The 17,539-nt window shown below is 33.7% G+C and overlaps 1 protein-coding gene across 1 annotated transcript; it reads left to right on the forward strand.

Annotated features, from left to right (window-relative positions):
* Positions 1-11,941: 11,941 nt before the first annotated feature.
* On the forward strand, positions 11,942-17,530 carry LOC18447444 (E3 ubiquitin-protein ligase WAV3). Its single transcript, XM_006857541.4, has 3 exons — positions 11,942-12,194; positions 12,320-12,364; positions 15,789-17,530. Exons 1-3 carry the CDS (start codon positions 12,090-12,092, stop codon positions 17,403-17,405), a joined length of 1,767 nt encoding a protein of 588 aa, XP_006857603.1. The 5' UTR covers positions 11,942-12,089; the 3' UTR covers positions 17,406-17,530.
* Positions 17,531-17,539: the final 9 nt, after the last annotated feature.

Below are 17,539 nucleotides of genomic sequence, written 5' to 3' on the forward strand. Positions count from 1 at the left end.
TCTCTCAAAACTCACCGAAATTTTAAACTATTTTTCTTACTCAAAGGAAAGGATAAAGTTAACCCCTTCTTGCCCATGGTGCCCCCATGGGGTTGCTCAATGGTTTATATTGGATAGTTTTTTTACCACGTATTAAGTACAAATAATTTAATATAAACTAAATATATATATACACAATAAAATTATTTATTTTTTGTTTTAAAAGTCACAATCACTTGTAGCTATCAAACATACAATCAGGTAATCTCTTTGCATCATCGACCACAACTAAAACATTTTTTTGTGCTCTATGCAAAGACATGACATGTCCCCAACCGTCTGATTTCACATTCATTGACTAAGCATAATTGTGATTTTTTTATACCGCACGGTTGTACAATATACAATCCCATAAATTATGCAATCCCATAAATTAGTGGGTAAAGTACCTGTTTTTGGTGGTTTATTATCTCTGTCATCATCGCTGATCATATAGTAATTGATCACAAAGACATGATTATTTTAGTTTGATATTGTTGTCTCTTTTATAGATTTGAAGGTGCCACCTAATTTATTCTCTCACTGAGGCTGTCCCAATAATTGGACCTCACATGCTAATTAAGCTTGAAAACACTCATTCACACATTCAAATTCAAATTTAAAGAGCCACATGGGTTAGTCATATAAAAATGGATACGGTTTCCATGAGTCCATGTAGGAATGAGCCCTCTCTTAAAAATCTATTTTTGAGATGGATTTTTGGACCCAATTTTTAAGGACATATGATTTCTAACATGGAGATCATGAATACAAAAAAATAAATAAATACTAAAAATTAAAGATGATAGTTTTATAAAGAGAATATTTGAACCGTTAGTTTCCACTGTCTTTAGATGGATTGGCCATTTACATCCGTCTTTAAAATGGTACTTTATACCTCTTGGGACGCAAGTGTAGAATGCGTTGTAGGAGATGTCATTTATCTAGAATTTAGAGAACCATGAATCAAAATAATTGTATCAAATTTATGGTCTTTAAGGAATCTAAGACATTAGTGCATTATCATGCTGATCATACTTAATGCAATGCCAAGCTGCCTATTGGGTACCATGGAGAGACCAATTCTTTGAACATCTGAGGTAAATTTGAAAAGAAAACAAAAAAATTCTAATTTGTTTCTGAAATATAAATTTATAACTAGAATAAATAAAATTAGGTGCTATAGATCATTTTTTAAATGCGAACACATCTTTATATTCAAGGGAATACTTATTGCAAAAAATAAATTAATAATCTGTAATAGGAAGTGCTAGTATTGGGAAAGTATTTTGTAGGGCAGCGGCTTTATAACACGACACCCGAAACTTTGACAGAAAAATACAATTTTTAGTGTCCAATAATTTATATATCAATTTTTCAACATTGTCATTCATAGATATTAGAAAAACGGATTTTAAGCCCTAAAATAGTTTATCTCACAGCACATTTTGTATTATGTCCATTCATTTCAAGTCTTCACAAATTTATCAAATCTGCTTCATTTCAAGTCTTTACAAATTTGTCAAATCTGCATCATTTCAAAGCTTCAAATTCTTAATATCATCAGCTTTACTTAATATATTTTGTGTATTGTCTATCCTTTTAAAATTTTTACTTATTTGTCAAATCCACATGATTTTGTTGAGAACTGCATTTCTTGTAGTGTTTCAATGTAGAGCTTCACTAAATAGTGTAAAGCCGCGGCTCCATAAAACCCACACTCTTAAGTATTTGGTAATATAAAAGGGGCAAATATAGGAAGAACTAGAAGAAAAAGTTCAAAGCTCTCTATTAGTTTATTGAGTTATTAATTCCTTAACCCCTTGTTTTTTTGGGTAAACAATGTTCCATTAAAACAAAAATGTGGGACATTACATCGTCACCCTTAGTAAGTACACCAACCCATCCATAATATTTATCCATAAAGCCAAAGAGAAGGGAAATCTGTAGGGTTAAAATTAGGGGTGGCAACGGGTGGGTACCGCCGGATCCGAATAAAGAATATGGGACTCGGACCTAACAAGACTTGAAGTTATGGGACTTGGACCCAAACCTGTTTAGATTTGGTTGGACCCGACCTAAAAATAAATAAATACATATATATTTAAAATATATTTAAATACTATATTAAATATATATATGTTTAAATATTATAATTAAAATAATAATTATATTTATTTAAATATTAATTAAATATATAAAAATATTAATTAAATAATAACACTATCCGAGTCGAGTCTATATTAGGTCTACAGGGATCCGAACCTAAATAGTATTCATGTCCAATATTTTGACCCAAACCCTAACCGTCAGGTCTGGTTGTGCGGTCCCAAGTCGGATATGAGTCCATTGCCACCCCTAGTTAAAATTGGTTAGGGCTTGAGAAATCTCATGGAGAATTGAAAAAGGGAAAGAATGAATTTTGTGAGTGAGGTGGCTCATGCACTTACCGCAGTTTTTCATGACTTCAGGACTGAAACGCATCTTAAATACTGTAAATTGACTTCGGCATTAGATCCATGAATTTGGAGTTCCAAAACCTAATGATCTTTGAATAATTAAATTGAACGATACCGAAAAATAAAATTAAATTTTTAATGCTCAAAGTTCTTTTTTTTTTTTTTTTTTTTTAAAAAAAAATCATGATTGATGGTACATTTGCAATCTTAAATCTAAAAATCGCATACGGGCCTTTGGGGAGTGGACTCAATGTAATATGTGTGTCCCGATGCACATAAACTATGCATCTAAAAAGATTGTTGTGGTTTCTAAGACTAAGGATTGTCATTAACTTTAGTTGACAGCATTACACTCTAGGAAATGTTGAAAATGAGGGTCGAGAGGGGAATAGAAAGATATTAGAAAAGGAAAATAATTTTCTAAAGCGACGGCCCAATACAACCGTATCTGAAATATCTTCGAAAAACACAGTTTTAATGCCATAAAACTTCCAAATTGATCATCTCCACTTTGACAATAGTGGACATGACAAAAGGATGGATTTAAAAACCACAAAAATGATCCATCTAGTAGCATTTTTTGTTAATTATGCCTCTCAAGTATTTACGGATCTGCCAAATTTACATCATTTTTGGAGTTTCAAATTCCATATTGAATGAAAAAATTTGATTTCTACGCCATTACAAAGTTTTCCAAAACATATTACTTTTTCTTGTGAGATTTTAAGATGGGAAAAAGTTTATATAAGGTTGCAACCTTAAAGTGTAGAAACAAAGATGCACATCAAAAATCCATTGCAAAATGTTGTTTTAATGTTGACAAACCCTCCAATCGATCATCTCGAAATCAAGATGTATGAATATGAAAAAAAAAAAAAAAAGATTTTGAATCCCAAAAATAGTATCTTGCAACACATTATCTAGATCGTCCATTTCCAAAGTTTTTATATGTTTATAGATCTACTTGATTTTAACCAATTTTAAAGTTTAAAATGTTCTAATGAGATATAAAAATAGATTTTCAGATAACCCTAATACTTTTTTTTTTACACCAAAATTACGATAAAATTTGGAGGTACGCCTTAATTCGATTGTTTAAAGTTGCAACCATACTGGCATTAATCTTTGGTGACCCACGTCCAACTTATTGATATCTTAGAAATTCGGCCTTATTAAAATACATCTAAGAGGTTGAATTGGTTTAAGAAGGGTGAAGACGTCAAACTTTTTCTTAACCTATCCATGCTAAGGTAAAAGAGTTGGGTTGTATTAAGTAGCCAACCAACGTAAAACTTTGTCAAAACTTATCATAAATATTGAACCTACAATAGTTATTTATGCTAGGGTATTTCTCTGAAGTGAACATAATTGAAAATAGCGAGAAACGATAATAGGAACTTATGACCTCACTGAAAGTTATGGCCTTCAATAGAGTAGAATGACGGATCAAGATTCATATAGCCAACCTCAACTAGTTGGAAAAAAGCTTTGACAATAATAATGATGACGGAGATAAAATATTTAGCTTTTTACCCATAAATTTTGAATAATTTCAAAATACCCATTAAAATTCACGTGATTTTGACTTGAAATAATAGGTAGAAGATAAAATGTTAAATAATTAAAATGTCAGGTGTATTTTGATAACTTTTTCAAGATAAAATGCAGTGTCAATTCTGAATTAGCCCACAAAGACCGAAGTTTCATAAAGTTGGCCTTAGTTCTACGTTGAATTTGGAGATATGATTAACACCATATTTGGCCTTAATTTGACCCGTTGTTCCCACCCCAAACCATAATTAAGCATCGAGGGTCCAATATTACAAAACCGATGGATGTGAGTTACTTTTGAAAAAGCAGTTCTTTCTCCTCGTTTGAACTCAGTTTTCCAACTTGATACAGAGGGTCATTGTTCCGATCGGTGTTCAAAAAGTCCAACCGCCCATCGTCGGTTCCAAGTAACCGATAATTCTACCGGTTCAATCAACCTAATTGGGCAAGTCTTGTCCGAACAAAAAAATATTAAAAAAAAAATTTATATGAAAATGATACTTAAAACATGATTAAACAAAGCACATCCAAATAAAATTGAAAATCTAAAAATAAGTATTCCTAGTCAAAAAAAAATTTCGAATCTTTGTCAAATTGACAAAAAAAATCTAAAAATGCTTTACAAACAAATCTTTTGTTTTCTAGGATTTTATATAAATTTTTTTAAAATAATCGATCGGATCACCAAAACTGGAATTGGCTAACCGGCCGATTCCGGCCGATATTGCAAACATTGGTTCCAGCTCCCTCCCCCCAATGCCATGTGAATTTATATTGGGTGTGCTTAGAATAAGACTGAGGCCTCACGATAAAAAGCAAAGCCGCAGCCAAAAATCTCTATATTGGTATGAGAATCTATTTTTTTCATTGATTGTAATTTTTTTTTTTTTTAACAATCATATGCCCAACGACATTTAAAGTATTGTACAACATTTATTAATACTAGATATAGCCATGCTTCTTAGTAATAATTGGAAAGTTTTTAGAAACAACATATTGGCAACATTTATGAATATCCACATATACCTATATTATTCAAGTTAGATCCGGTTGGACCCAAATATTCAGATCCAAGTTGTAGACCCGGACCTGACCTTCCGGATCCAAAATTTAGATCTACCGCACCCCTACTTGCCATGTCTTGATGAAACTTTGGGGCGTTTTGGTTGAGGGCATTATAGTAATTTTAGAAAATCCGGGCACGTCCTTTTAAGCAATGGGCTTCTTCTAGAAAGTGTGCGAGAACCAATCATAAAAAGGAAAAAGAAAAAGATAAAATTTTACTCAGAAAAGAGATATTGGAGGACCACACACTGCTCTCTGGTTGACTGCACCAGCCAAAAGGACCGACATTTGACCAATCATATTTGAAATTAGGCAAACTAATAAAGCCCTAGAAATCACCAAAATGACATGTACATCCTTATGCAAATTGCAATTGCAAGAAAGTTTTGTTTTCAAAGGATAACGAAATAAAAATATTTATTGTTATTACATAAATACTTTTTAGTTTCCGTTATTTTATATATATATATATCCATTTTTTCAACTTCATAACATTTTTTAAAATAAAGATCGAACTACCCATTTTCAGCTTTTCAAAAACTGAAATCTTTAAAAAAATTTATTTTTCAAAAACTTAAATTTTTATAATTTTCAGTTTTTCAAACACCAAAAATTAAAAATTTTTAAGTTTTTGAAAATCTAAATGTTTATGGCGCTTCCAAATAGTCCTTAAAAAATTTTCAGTTTTTGAAAATCTAAATGTTTATAGTGCTTCCAAATAATCCTTTTCCGAAAAATAGGACGTTGTTTACTTTAGTTATTCTCATATACGCTAAAATGTTTTTTTGGTTAACACGCTTACATTAAGTTTTGCCTTGTTAGGGGTTCAAATCCCACATTGGACAACTTTTTACATTATTAATTTTTAAATAGTCAATTTTTAGGGGTATTGTTTTTCGGAGAAACCCTACCACCACACCAACCCAAAACTTTTGAACAAAAGGTTTTTCTTGTATTATAAATATTTGGTTTATCAAAAATCAAAAAAAATTTATTTTTGGTTTTTAAAAAATTGAAAATTTTAAAAATTTTGGTTTTTTAAAAACCGAAAATTGGCAATTTCGTCTTTTTTTTAAAAAAAAAACTGTTATGAAGTTAAAAAAACGGATATATATGTAATAACGAAAACTTAAAAATATTTTTATAATAATGGTACCTCAAAAAGCTAATAAAAAGAGTGATATGAAGTGAGAAAGCTTTCCAATTCATCATCTCGACCTTGAGATGTATGGATATTAAAAAAAAAAAAGATTCAAATTCTAAACTAATGCATCTTGTTGAACATGGATTTTCAAGCCCTCATGAGGTTTCCCACACCCAAACTACATATTGGGCAAAATTTAGATGTACACCTTACTTGTACAATATAAAGTGGCCACCTTATATAAACCTTACCCATTTTTTTTTATATTTTACTTATTTTTAACTATTCCAACTCATCAAATGTATTTTTAATAGGATTTTTCAAAGATAATAAAAAGATGGTAAAATATTAAATAACTTATCTTAGCTCATTTTGATAAATCTCTAAAAAATTCATTTATGGATAAAAAATTTTGAGCCGTGCATCCTAGGAGATAGCATAGGCCCGACAGCCTAGATTGACAGCTAGGAGGTGATATGGATTTTATATATTTATTGAAAATGGGGGATATATTTTGCCCCGGACCTTTTGTGTATATCATTTCTCTTATTTTTATTCATTTTGAGGAGGAGGCATAGATATGTACAAATTTTGATATCCATTGAATTTCTATTTCATCAAAAGAAATCTTACATAGAATCCTAGCTATTGACTTGTGTGAAGTTGAATCTAATCCATCGGGCCTGTATAGCAATACAGGCCCGGCATATGTGATTCCAAAAAAAGTATATTCCTTGAGAAAGTATATTATGATCCATATGACCACATGAAATATGTGGTCACTTTCTCATCAATGGGTGGGAAGGTGGAGAGAGGACGGGACCCACCAACACACGAGATGGTTGTTCCTCCCCATTACCGTCCACCTCATTGATAGAAGGTGATGATACTCAGGACTTCACATGTCATGGGGTCATATGGAGCATAGTAAATTATTGGCAAATTGCCATTGAATTTCATCGAAAATGGAATGGTATTTTGTGCTTGCGTCCACTCATATGCTTTTTTCCTTTGTTTAAGAAGGCTCATGGCCCGCTAATAACATTGACTTGAGCCCCTATTTAAATGAAAATAAATCAATTCATTTTTCTGAGAAAAATAAATAATCTACATAGCTTGTAAAGTAAAATTTTCATTTGAAAACATTTAAAAAATATCCAAATTTTTTTGTTGTACCTTATACTCTCTCTCTATGTGTGTGTGTTTTTTTAGTATGTTAACATATATTTTAGATTACCTAGTATAATACACAAAATTTAAAGGGAAAATTATGTAAATATCCATTTTAGTTTCAATTATTACTAAAATATCGAATACTTTATATTATTACTGATATGTTCATTTTTTTGGACTTCATAACAATTTTTTGAAAATTATTAGGTATTTGCGTAATAACATAAAATAAAATGGATATTTACATAATTTTTCAAATTTAAATTTAATGCTTCTTTGTTAATTTTATTTAAATACGCCTAAAATTTGTAAACTTTTTCCCTTTTTAAATTTTGAAAATTAGCTTATGGTTCATCCTCTTTCTTTGCATAGCACCGTTCATGATACTTGAGTTTAATAGAAACAAAATTCAATAAGATAGAAAAGAGTATTAATGCAATTGTGTAATATACACTTTCCTATCTTGTTACATTCTCCTCTAAAAAAAAGAAGAATAATACACTTTCCTATCCTATTGACTTTTGCTTCTATTAGAGTCCAATTTGACTCGCCCATGGGTGAACCGAATAGGGGCAAGTTCAACTCCCCTAAGCATTATTTTGGACCAAAAATGTAAAAAAAGGGAACATAGAAAAAATAGAAAATGACGCCATATCACTTAGAAGTAAATTTTGGATTATTTTGATAGTTTTTAAGGTGATTTGGGAACTTTCCTATTTTCCCTTTTTTAAAAAGTTTTAAATCTAAGTCAAAATTTTCAATAAACATCTTTTATAGAGTTTTTTTTTTTATCTTTTTAGGCTTCTAATAATTTCTATTACCTCTTCTATGTTCTTTCTACAACTTCTTTTATGTTCCTTTTTATTTTATTTTATTTTTTATTTGGATTATATGTTATGATAATTTTTTTTTATACTTTGAGTCTAGTCAATAACACTCTTACGATCATACGATTTGCAATATTGTGACCTCTTTATATAAAAGATAAATGTTCTCTTATATACTTTTCCCCCTTTTTTTTTAATTGTACAAGACTCCAAAGTCACTCGACTCAGCCAAGGGAAAAGTCCCTTAGCCGAGCTTCTGAACACTACTGCCTATAAACAAGTCTCTCTCTCTCTCTCTCTCTCAAAACAACCTCAATATCTCCATCTATACTTTTCAAAAAGCACAAAAATGGCTTATCTTGCTTGCATTGGAAGAGAAACTACAACTTGCTTTTACTTTCTTTTAGTGGAGAACATGCAAGCCTCAAACTATTCTCCTTTTCTTTTCTATTTACTGAGAGATCTCCTTCAACCTTTTTACTATTTACTTTCAACGTCCTCTTCTTTGAAGATTATATACGAAAAGGTAAAATGCATAGTTGAGAATTTATTTCTATTTTTCATGCAAATTGATCTTCTTTATTTTGAGTGGCTAGATGAAACCTACATATGTGTAAATATTGTGATTTAATAGACTCTTGTAAAAAAAAATCAAATTTTATTAAGTAAAAGTATATAAAAAGACTATTTACTTTTGTATAAGGAGGTTAGAAACACTCAAGTCCATTAAATTTCAAATTGGAGAGTATTAAGAGCATCATTTATTAAATTCAAAAGTTAAAAAAAAAAATTTCTCGAACTCTGTGATATACCCCAAGCCCCTTAGTTCGATATCTAATGGCTAGGAGTGCCTGTAAGCTCTTTATAATTAGATAAATGGTCTCATGGTATACAATCCCTTTTGTTAATACACAGATTTGGATCGATGAAATTGAGTGTAAATAGATTTTGAGTTTTCAGCTATATGTTTTGTGCTGTAGTTGTATCTTAATGTCAAGTTCATCATCATCATCATCAAAGCCTTTTTAACAACTAATTGAGATCCGCTACATAATTTTTTGTCAGCCATTCTGCTATATGTCAAGTTATATTATATTATTTGATTAGTACCATGTTATGACCATTATCATCATCTGAGCCTTATCCAAGTTATTTGGAGTCGGCAACACAAATCACATTCTATCATTCTGCTATATCAAGAGCCATGCCTTAACCAGACCACAAAAAAAATAATTTTCCTTGATGTATTACCACACATACTTAAAACCCTTGTCCTAAGATTCTTTTTTGGAAATAAATATTTAATAAGCTAAAATAAGCTGATGAATAATTAGAATCACACTACTCAAACCTGGTGGTTTTAAAGTATAGATTTATAGGCAAGATAAAAATTAAAAATCCTCATCATCATTATCCAAGCCTTATCCCATCTATTTCGGATAAGACAAAAATTAAAAATAAAATAAATAAATAAATCGAAAGAGCCAAGTTTTTTGCTTTGGCATTTCGAAACACTTTCCAGATATCTGTTTTCCAAAAATCCGAACCATGCCTCAACTTGTCAAGGTTTGATTTGAATCGACCCATCCAACTCGAGCGCTTCCTGTGTAAGAGCAGGCACATTTAATGGAAAAATTTAAGAAAAAAAAGCTACAAAATAGGATCTTAGAGCGACTCTAGGGTGGCTAGAACGAGGTTGTTCCTGATCAAATTCAAGCAATTTTGATTCAGATTGGTAATTTTTAAATTATTACCATAAATTACGTGACAAAGACAAATAAAAAAAAAAGTTCATATAATAATCCGGGCATTTAACTAAGGGTGAGGTTTGTATAAAGTGTCAACCTTATACTATTGAAGTAAGGTGCACCTCAAAATTATGTCGAAAATGCGATTCCAGTGCCACAAAGCCTTGAGATGAAATGAAAAATTATTGTTTCCTTCAGTCTTGAAATTTATAATTTCAAAAATGGTGATGATCCAGCAGATCTATGCATACTTGAAAGTCTTAGAAATAGACGGTCTAGATAATGTGTTAGAAGATGAACTATTTTTAAGATTAGAAACAACTTTTTTTGTCATGTCTATGAATCTCAAGGTCGATTGATTTGAGGGTTTTCCAGCGAATGAACAATTTTCTCTAGTGGGTTTGTTAAGTGCACCTTACATGTACACATGGGGTTAGACACCTTATATAAACGTTTTTCTTTCACAAAAGAGTGACGTTTGTATAAGGTGATAACCTTATACTATTGAAGTATGACACTCCAAAATCATGCCGAATGATGTAGTTTCAATACTGGAAAACCTTGTGTTGATATGTAAATTTATTCTCACCCCTAATTATAAGAATTAAAGCTCTAAAACTTATGCAAATCAGAGTAAATTTATAAACAATTTAACTAATTATAAGAATTACAGCTCTAAAAATTATGCAAATCAAAGTAAATTTATAAACAATTTAAATATTTGAAAATGGATGGTTCAGATAATATGTTACATGATTCACTATTTCAATGGGTTGAAATCTTTTTTCTTTTTTCTCCTGTTCATGCATTTGAAGTTCTGATGATCAATTTGAGGGTCTTTCAAAATCGGAACAACCATTTCCAATGGTTTTTGAGGTGCATCTTACTTCAATAATATATAGTCGATACTAATGTCTAAAAAAGCATATTGGTGGTGCAGATCGTCCACCTTCAATTCCGTTTCAGATCGGCCAGATAAAAAATTTGGATTATTCTCGAATCATATGGATCGGTGATCAAAAAAAAATTTAAATATAAAAGAAATAAAATTAAAATTAAAATGGATATTTATATGGTGGGGATTTAGGGGAGGGACATAGAAAACATTAGATAAATTTAAAAAAAATAAAAAAAATAAAAAAAATAAAAATAAAAGTAGGGTGTTAGGGGGGAACTGGGCCTGACCCATACCATTACAGAACCAACTCGAGCCCGACCGATTCATCATCCAAATAGAGGACCCGATCGAAAGTTGCCGAGTTTTAAAACATTGGCTGACATCTTCTATAAATTTTTCCTTCCTTGCATAAAGTTCCCAAAATCAATTAAGCTTACCAACTAATTTATAAAAGGAAACAGTCCATATAAAGATGCAAACTTATAATGTAGAACTACGGATGCACCTAAAAAATCCATCGGAAAAAGTAGTTTTAATGTTGAAAAACCTTTCGATTGATCATCTCGACATCGAGATATATGACTATGAAAAATAAAAGATTTTAAATTTAAGAAATAGTACATTTTACAACATATTATCTACACCGTCTATTTTCAAGATTTTCCTATATTTATAGATCTACTAAATTTTAATTATTTTTTAAATTTAAAATTTTATAATTAGATATAAAAATAGATTTTGAGATAATCCTAAAAACATTTTACATCAAAATTATATACAATTTGAAGGTCCACCTTACCTCTACACCTACGGATGCATCCGTATGCGACCTGCACCTTGTACAAAATAATAATGAAAAAAAAGTTTATTTGCCTTATGAAAGGTTCCAGGGGCATTATGGGTAATTCAGGCCCGTTGAAACATCGGTGGTAAAGGGCAAAACAGGAATTTTAGTCAAACAAAATTTTTTGGAGGGTAATCTCCGAAAAAGATTGGGGTACTCTAGAAAATACTATAAAATATGAGAACATTTCAGTCATTGTTTCATAATTACCCCTGTGCACCTGTGTCTATAACGGATGAATGTGCCGACGAGAATAAAGTTGCAGAAGAGAGGGAAAACAGAGATTAGAGAGAGAGAGATAATATATATCGAGAGAGAGAAAATAAGAGAGGTGAAAGTTGAGGATCAGAGAGAAGAAGAAAATGGCCGGAATTTCGAAATTTAGAAAGGCAGCGAAGAAATTAGGCCTTCCTTGTACTTCTTTCACTGTTGAAAACACGCCGGAAAAGAGAAAATCGGGGGAAAAGGTGCGATTTTTTTGGTTTATTGTTTCTCTATCTACTTGTTCTTCCATTTCTTGAGAAACCCATTTTTGCTTCTTTTTTTTTTTTTGCATGTAAAATTGTGGGGTTTTTGTGGTTTGGACATGCAGATCTTGAGCTTGCATAACGAGGCAACAGATAATGGAGTGATTAAGGTAAATTTAAGAACAAAATTGGTTTCTTTGAATAAATTTTTTGAATGCATGTCGTTTTGATTCTCAGTGCTGGAAAAGGTGAAGCAATCAAAATTAGTTCTCATTTGCATTTTTCTGTTTTTTTTTTTTAATTTATTTATTTTTCTTCACTTCCTTCCTTCTGATAAAATGAGAAAAATGTTAAGATTTTCCCTTCTTTTGATAAAATAGTTATTTTCCTGCAATTTTTATTAGTTTTTAGTATTAATTTGACCAGACATGGGGAGCTACCATTTTCTTTAAAATTTGAAAGTGAATACTTATATTCAGTGAATATAAATACTAAGTTTTCACTTTTCCATGAAAAAATAGCGTTTTTCTGTAATTCTGGGAATTGGGTGCGAGTTTTTCTTACCACTAGAATGAGTACAATGACTATCTGTAATTCTGATAAATTTCCAGAAACGGCTGAACACTAATTTTGTATATGAGAAATTTTTATTCTCTCTCTACATTTTTTATGGGATTTTGCATATGAGAAAATTTACTCTCTCTCTCTACATTTTCAATGGGCAAAGTCCCAACTGACCCTTGTGTATCTAATCTGTACATGAGTTGCATGCCTTTTTGTTTGCTCTCTCTCTCTCTCTAATCTGCAAATGATTCGCATGGCTTTTTGTTCTCTCTCTCCAATTGGTTTGTTTTCTCAATGCATTTTCTCCCGTCTCCTGACTCCCATGGGTTATTCTTTTTTCATCTTTAGCAAACGTATGCTGTATTGATACTGTCCTGCAATTGCCCCCCCTCTCTCTCTCTACTCGAATGGTGTCAATATCTCTTTGATTAATTGCTTTTTGCCCTCTCTCTCTCTCTCTCTCCACCACGCACCCTCCTAAAATGGTGTCAATAGCTCTTTGCTTTATTAGCAGAGCCATCCTGTACCTAGTTCCTCACTGTTGGATTCCAGTGTGTGGTGGTCTGCTATTGACATCAGTGCTTTTTGCTCTCTCTCTCTCTCTCTCTCTCTCTCTCTCTCCCACACACACCACTGTGGGCCATTTCCCCTCTCTCTACAATGGACCATAGTCTCTCTGTCCAGTTTCTCTCTCTGTACTATGGGCCAGTCTCTCTGTCCAGTTTCTCTCTCTATACTCTGGGCCAATCTCTCTTTCGCTCTCTACAATGTGGCCTCTCTCTACAATGTGGCTATTTCCCATCTCTACAATGGGCCAATCTCTCAGTCCAGTTTCTCTCTCTATACAATGGGGCAAATCCCTCATTCTCTCTGTACAATGGTGCCTCTGTCTGCCTACAATGGGGCCATTTCCTCTCATACACCATGTAACCCATGCTCTCCTGCCCACTGGTTTCTGATTTGGCATTTTCCTCATCAATGCTTTTTCTTGTAAATAGGGGTGCCTTTATTCCTCCCTCACTAGTAATTTTCCAAGTTTTAGAGGCCTATACTTGAACGAAAAAACATTGTATTGCTCCATGCGGACTGGACAGCATTTCTACAGTAGACGGTCCAGAGGTATTAAGCATCCATCTTAAAGATGGGATGCAAATTAAAAACAATGGTAACTAAGGGTCCAAATGTTTTTTTAACATAATTATTATTTTTAATTTTCAAATTTTATTTTATTTTTCATATTCATGATCTCCATATTAAATATTATATATTTTCTAAAAATAAAGATCAAATTAAATTTTTAAAAATATATTTATTTCCAAGCCCGCATTTCTACAATATGCGGGCTGGCCGCATAGATACTGTGTCCAAACTCCAAAGTATCTACGTATGAGGCTCTAAACAATCAAATTAAGGCCGAGTGCAAAACTTTTACTAGAAGAATTTGTTTTGATACCCAAATATCCTCAAATTGATCATCTCGATCTGAAGATACATGGACATGAGCAAAAAAATAGATTTCAAGTTTTAGAAATAGTACCTCTTATAATGCATTTTTGGACCATCAATTTCAAGATTCTTAAGTTTCAATTCAATCTACACTATTTTTAAAGCTTTAAATTTTACCATTAGAGATGAAAATATATTTTAAGACTATCACAAGATATTTCTAATATTGAAACCACATTTTTTAACACCATTTGAAGGTGCGCTTTACTTTGATTGTTAGAACCTCGGTTTTATACAAACCGCACCAATGCTTGAATGAAGACCCTTCCTCTTCAAGGAATCCAAAGTTTTCACAAAAATATTTTTTTTCAAGAGCTACAATTTCGGCATTTATAGCCATCACTCACTGCATATTTCTATTTTTTGTGTAATGGCCGGCTTTTTCGTGAGCACGGGAAGAATTTTGGCCGAAATATTCAGTCTTTTCAAACACCGGAATTTCGGCTATATTTTCTGAAATTTGAAATTTAATGGTATATGGTTTCTATGAATTTTATAAGGAGCAAATAATTATATTCTTTTTAGTGATTTAAATGACGAAAATGCCCTTTTCCAAAAGGATAACTGTCACTCTCTCAACGACCAGTACCTCTTCTGGCAAAGTTCAGAATTGGGAGTACAATTATCAAAGAGAGTATACCAAAATTCGTATATGACCATAACAAATATGTGGTCATAGGGTTCATCACCATCTAATCAATAAGGTGGACGGTAATATATATGGAATTGGACCTAGAGATCAACTTAATATTTGCCCTCACTCTCCCTAAAAGTCCACTACAAATCCTTAGGATCATATAATGGCCCCCTTTTTTTTTTACATATCTTTGGTAAAATAAAAAAGTTCCACAATCACTCCTAGCCACTGAAATCAGGTCAGGTAGTTAGGAGTGTGTCAATGCTATGCACAAAAACTTCAAAAGAATTTTGTTAAATTTGAACTTGGTTGGCGGTATGGCCTCGGCCACCTGCTTTCACATTTGAAAGCTAGAGGTCCTATTGACCTTTAATACCAAAGATAAACAATTGCATTGTATACTTTCTGAATTCCATTTATCAAGAGAGAATTCCCCACCCAATTGGATCCTGAACAACATTTAGAGGCGATGGTACTGTACTAATTATACCTCACACACACATAAACGTATACATGGTTGGATAGGATCCAAAGTAAGTTTTCAGATGGGCAATGGAGATGAGCAGTTGTTACCACCTAAATGTCTATGTCCGTACAAGGGTTCATATCTACCATTCATCTTGAGAACATGAGGTGGATACCTCACCTATATACTGCATAGCATGCACATCACATGTATCCCCTTCCTTTCCTCAGAATAAGGGGAAGTAGGATTTTCAACCAAAGATGGTAGTGATGTCTTGCACCCCAACCACTGAACCAAGAGACCCGCCATAGATAATATGCCAATCAAAATGCTTTGATTAGTTCATGAATAATTGTTCACATAAAATATCTTGATAAACTATAGAATTTTGCAATAATTGTTCCTAATTCTGTCTTAGCAGATTCCCTGTCCCATCTGTCTAGAGCCACTAAATTCCGGCAACGATGACGATCCCAACATAGACACCAACTCGAGCCAAGCTGTCTTCACAGCAGAATGCTCGCATGCCTTCCATTTCCTCTGCATCTCATCTAATGTGCGCCATGGAAACACCACGTGTCCAATCTGTAGGGCCCAATGGGCAGAGCTCCCCCGCCGCCTCACCCGGCCCCAGCAAGGCCCAACCAGACAACCCCCCGATCCTGCCCTCGTCATCCTCGAGGACTCAATTGCCACCTCTAGGACCCACCGTAGGTCGATTCGACACAATGGCGATGACCCTGTGGATCCAACCCCCTCATCAGCAACCCATCCCCGACTCTGTTTTGCTCTGGTTCCAATTGCTCGAGGGCTTTATCCAAGAGGGTGTAGGCCTATGGCCTTACTTTTACAACCGCTAACTACTGTAGCGAGTGGACAGAAGCCATTTTCAGACAGACAGAATACTTCACATAGGGGGCCAAAACAGTATCCAGAAACACAAAGTACTTCCCCAAGAGGGCCAAGGCTCCATCCAAAAACACTGACTACTTCACCAAGAGGCCTTAAGATATGCTTAGAAACAGAAAATACTTCACCAAGTAGGCATGTGATCTATTCAGAGACACAAATTAGTGCCCAAAGTATGCTGAATATGTACCCAGAAAGCGTAAGTTCTTTGAGAAGCAAGCAAGAGCTCTGCCCACCGACCACAGCTTACCTCTACGTGAAACTCGAGGGACCCCCAGCAACAGACTTAGTAATGGTTGTTAACCCAACCGGTCAGAATCTCCGCCTCTTCAAGGAGTTGATGGCAGTTGTGGTTTTCTCTCTGAGGCCTGTTGATCGACTCGCTATAGTAGCCTCCTCGTCAGGCCCAAGCCGCACCTTCCCCTTACGGCGCATGTTCTCACAAGGGAAGAGAGCTGCCCTACAAGCCATCGATCGCCTCATATTCCCATCAGATGGGGACCCAACAGAGTCATTAAGCAGAGGGATTGTGATATTGGAAGAGCGAGCCCACCGAAACCCTAATGCTTGCATCTTGTTCCTCTCAGATGGCCAAATTGGAGGCTACCATCCCCTCCTAGATGAGCAACTCTCAATTCCAATCCATAGGTTTGATTTCGGGCCAAGTTTTAGAGTTCCTGATGAGTTTGTTAGGCATGGATTTGAGGAGTTCTTGGTTGGCTTGCTTGGGGGTGTTATTAGGGAGACAGAGTTGAGACTTAGGGTTGATGGGGCAAGGGGAGAGGTCCTTGTGGAATTAGGAGATATGGGTGTTGGAGAAGAGAGAATGATCTTGGTTGAAATAGGAGAGTCTAAGTTAGTAAGTGTTGGGTATAGTTATGAGGAGGGTGGGGTTGAAGGGGGCTCGAGAACAGGGGAGATGATCTTGGGTTTTAGAGAGACAAGAGGGAGATATAATGGTGGTCATGAGAGAGGGATGACAGATTCAAGGGAGAGATGCCATAATGGTGTAGAGAGAGGAGTAAGCGAGGCAAGTTCGGGTGGGAGAAGGAGCTGTGCAGAGAGATGGGAGTACTATGATCCTTGCATGGCCAGAAGGTGGGCCAAGCATTTGCATGGGCTGATATAGGTCATGCATATCTTATCTGTACTTTGCCCTCCATGGATATTCAGTTTTTGTTGGGATTTTCAGGTCCAGTAGGTCTTTTCCGATACATATTTCTAATAAAAAAGATACATATTTCTAATAAAAAAGAATTGATC

Source organism: Amborella trichopoda, chromosome 10, assembly GCF_054954075.1.
Source record: "Amborella trichopoda isolate Santa Cruz 75 chromosome 10, AtrichopodaSantaCruz75HAP2 v2.0, whole genome shotgun sequence".
Lineage (NCBI taxonomy): Eukaryota > Viridiplantae > Streptophyta > Magnoliopsida > Amborellales > Amborellaceae > Amborella > Amborella trichopoda.

Coding starts and splice junctions, on each gene's coding strand:
- LOC18447444 (XM_006857541.4), top strand. CDS start 12,090: ATGGCCGGAATTTCGAAATTTAGAAAGGCAGCGAAGAAATTAGGCCTT. Junction 12,195..12,319: donor AGAGAAAATCGGGGGAAAAG/GTGCGATTTTTT, acceptor TTGGACATGCAG/ATCTTGAGCTTGCATAACGA. Junction 12,365..15,788: donor CAGATAATGGAGTGATTAAG/GTAAATTTAAGA, acceptor CTGTCTTAGCAG/ATTCCCTGTCCCATCTGTCT.